The sequence below is a fragment of the Oryctolagus cuniculus genome, chromosome 12 (genome assembly GCF_051225735.1).
Source record: "Oryctolagus cuniculus isolate XC-2025 breed Fujian yellow rabbit chromosome 12, ASM5122573v1, whole genome shotgun sequence".
NCBI lineage: Eukaryota > Metazoa > Chordata > Mammalia > Lagomorpha > Leporidae > Oryctolagus > Oryctolagus cuniculus.
The window spans coordinates 55,705,159-55,708,958 of NC_142878.1; the positions used below are offsets into that span (position 1 = coordinate 55,705,159).

At 41.0% G+C, this 3,800-nt stretch overlaps 1 protein-coding gene across 1 annotated transcript; it reads right to left on the reverse strand.

Annotated features, from left to right (window-relative positions):
• Positions 1-278: 278 nt before the first annotated feature.
• On the reverse strand, positions 279-1,250 carry LOC100356904 (olfactory receptor 4F3/4F16/4F29-like). The gene has a single exon (XM_089311021.1). The coding sequence runs from the start codon at positions 1,248-1,250 to the stop codon at positions 279-281; it is 972 nt and encodes a 323-aa protein (XP_089167147.1).
• Between the last annotated feature and the right edge of the window lie 2,550 nt (positions 1,251-3,800).

The following is a 3,800-nucleotide window of genomic DNA, read 5'->3' on the forward strand; positions in this document are numbered from 1 at the left end:
CACAGAGAGTAGTGTCTAACATTTGACGTTAGACATTTGATAGGAAACATGACTAGTATACGAGATTACAGCCAACACCATCAACAAAGTCTGCAATACCAAAGACACAAATGATACTTCCAGGTCGCATTCACTCCTCAAGGTTACCAAGGGTTCCCTATGATGAATTCACCAGATCAGAAGAGACTTCACAGACAGATTTCACAGTGGACATTAAAACATTAGCTTAACTGAAAACATGCATGAACTGTTGTTAAAGGCATTAATTTCCAGAAGACTCAAGATGACACTGAATTTCTTGCAGCATGCGTGAAAGAACTCTTCCCAAAATACAAAGCCTTAACAAACAGTCTCTGCATAGCCACCTTCATCTTCTTATTTCTAAATGTATAAATGACAGGATTCATAAAAGGGGTGATAACAACATTAAATATAGCTAAAAATTTGTCTATGGGTAAGGTAGGGAATGGCCACACATACACAATAATGCAAGGTCCAAAGAAAAAAACCACAACAGTAACGTGAGCTGAGAGTGTGGAGAGGGCCTTGGAGCAACTACCTGAAGAGTGCTTACGAACCGTGACCAGGATGAAGATGTAAGACGCAATCAAGATGAAGAAGGTGCCCAAGGAGATGAAACCACTGTTGGCAGTGACCAGAAACTCCAGCCTGTATGTGTCTGTGCACGCAAGTTTGATGAACCGAGGAAAATCACAATAAAAGCTATCCATCTGGTTGCTGCCACAGAAGGGGAGGTTCACCACAAAAGCCAGTTGGGCCACAGAGTGGATGAGCCCAATGGTCCAAGCAACAGCCAAGAGAGAAGTGCACATTCTGAGGCTCATGATGGTCAGGTAGTGGAGGGGCTTACAGATAGCCACGTATTGGTCATAGGCCATGACTATCAACAGCACCATCTCTGTCCCCCCAACAGTGTGAATGAAGAACATCTGAGTGATGCACCCTTTCAAGGAGATGGCTTTGTGTTTTCTGAAAAGGTCGTAGATCATCTTTGGGGTTGCAATGCTGCAAACACCTGTATCAATGAATGAGAGATTCGCCAGCAGGAAATACATTGGGGAATGTAAGTGATGGTCTGAGATGATTGTGAGCACAATGAGAAGGTTCCCCAGCATACTTGCTATATAAAATGTTGTGAAAAACAGGAAGAGGAGAATCTGAATCTCCCAAGAACTGGTGAGTCCCAGCAACAAGAACTCAGACACCACTGAGTGATTTCCTCCATCCATCAACTTCATATGCAAGTTCAACCTGAAGTTACCTAAACAACGCACGAGAGGAAAAAAACAAAATATTTTAATTGAAAGAGACATACTTGCTATAGAATAATAATGGCCCAAATGACAAAACTGCTTGAACTGGTGTGGTGAGATGGGAAAGAAAACATATCAACAGATATCACAGAAATAAAAAAGAATCATCAGGAATTACTAAAAGCTGTATATCAACAAATTGAGAAACTTAGAAGAAATGGATAGATTCCTGGACATATATACCTACCTAAATTGAGTCATTAAGACACAGAACACCTAAAGAGACCAATAACCAAAATGAAGATTGAATCAGTAATAAAGAATTTTCCAACAAAAAGGCCCAGGCCCTCATGTCTTTACGGCTGAATTCTATCAGACATTTAAAGAAGAACTAACTCAAATTCTTCTCAAGCTATTCAAAACAATTGAAATGAAGGGAATCCTCCCAAACTCCTATGAAGCTTGAATCACCTTAATTTCTATGCAAGAAAAAGATAAGACAGAGAACTATAAACAAATATCCCTGATGAATGTAGACTCAAAAATCCTCAACAAAATATTAGCCAACTGAATCCAACAACACATCAGAAAGATCATCCACCCAGATCAAATGGGATTTATCCCTGGTATGCAGCGTTGGTTCAACATCTGAAAATCAATAAACGTGATTAACCTCATTAATGAGCAGAAGTCCAAAAACCATATGATTATCCCATCAGATGCAGAGAAAACATTTGATAAAATTCAACACCTTTTTTTAAGATGAAAATCTTAAGCACATTAGGTATAGAAGAAGCATTCCTCAGCATAATCAAAGCAATTTATAACAAACCCACATCCAACATCCTATGGAATGGAAAAAAATTGGAGGCATTCCCATTAAGATCTGGCTCCAGGCCAGCGCCATGGCTCAATAGGCTAATCTTCTACCTGCGGCACCAGTACCCCCGGGTTCTAGTCCTGGTCGGGGCGCCAGATTCTGTCCTGGTTGCTCCTCTTCCTGTCCAGCTCTGTGCTGTGACCCAGGAGTGCAGTGGAGGATGGCCCAAGTGCTTGGGCCCTGCACTCGCATGGAGGACCAGGAGAAGCACCTGGCTCCTGGCTTCAGATCAGTGCAGTGCATGGGCCACAGCGCACCAGCCACAGTGGCCATTGCGGGGTGAACCAACGGAAAAGGAAGACCTTTCTCTCTCTTTCTCTCTCTCTCTCTCACTGTCCACTCTGCCTGTAAAAGAAGAAGAAGAAGAAGAAGAAGAAGAAGAAGAAGAAGAAGAAGAAGAAAAGGAAGGAAGGAAGGAAGGAAGGAAGGAAGCAAGAAAAAAGATCTGGCTCCAGACAAAGATGCTCACTCTCACCGTTGCTATTTAATTTAATCCTGGAAGCTTTAGCCAGAGCAATCAAGCAAGAAAAAGAAACCAAAGGGATACAAAATTGGATACAAACTATCCCTATTTGTTGATGATATAATTCTATACATAGGAAACCCAAAAGACTCCACAAACGGACTACTAAAACTCATAAAAGAGAGTGGTAAAGTAGGTGGCTATAACATCAACACACAAAAAAATCAATAGCCTTTGTACACACAGATAATTACATAGCTGAGAAAGAACTTCTAAGATTAATCCTATTCATAATAACTACAAAAATTACAAAAATATTTAAATATTTTGGAATAAATTTAACCAAGGATGTCAAAGATCTCTTCAATGAAAATCACAAAATATTAATGCAATAGAAGAAGACATAAAAAAAAGTAAAAACCTTCCCTGTTCATAGATTGGAAGAATCAATATCTCCAAAATGTCCATACTATCAAAAGCAATTTATAGATTCAATGGGTTCTCAATCAAAATACCAACAACAGATATAGAAAAGAAAAAAATGGTGAACTCTCAACTTGGTGTAGGGCTAATCTTTTTTTTTTTTTTTTTTTTTTTTTTTTTTTTTTTTTGACAGACAGAGTAGACAGTGAGAGAGAGAGACAGGGAGAAAGATCTTCCTTTACCGTTGGTTCACCCCGCAGTGGCCACTGCAGCCAGCACACCGCACTGATCCCAAGCCAAGAGCCAGGTGCTTCTCCTGGTCTCCCATGGGGTGCAGGGCCCAAGCACTTGGGCCATCCTCCACTGCACTCCCGGGCCACAGCAGAGAGCTGGACTGGAAGAGGGGCAACTGGGGCAGAATCCGGCACCCCAACCAGTACTAGAACCTGGTGTGCCGGCACCGCAGGTGGAGGATTAGCCTATTGAGCTGCGGCACCCGCCATGGGGCTAATCTTATGGGTATGAAAATTGATCTCTATAAAAAATAAGAACGGGAAGGGAAGTGGGAGGAGGAAGAAGCGTGGGCGTATGGGAGGGAGGTAGGTAAGGGAGAAGAAGCATCACGTTCCCAAATTTGCATATATTAAATGCATGAAGTTGTATTCCTTAAGCAAAATAAATTATTTTAAAAAACATAAGATCAATTTTCAATATCCAGCATTTTAACTATAGTTTTCCTGCCAGATATGTTGAATACACA

What these genes read in the sequence shown, in the direction of transcription:
- LOC100356904 (XM_089311021.1), bottom strand. Translation starts at nt 1,250, where the DNA reads ATGGATGGAGGAAATCACTCAGTGGTGTCTGAGTTCTTGTTGCTGGGA.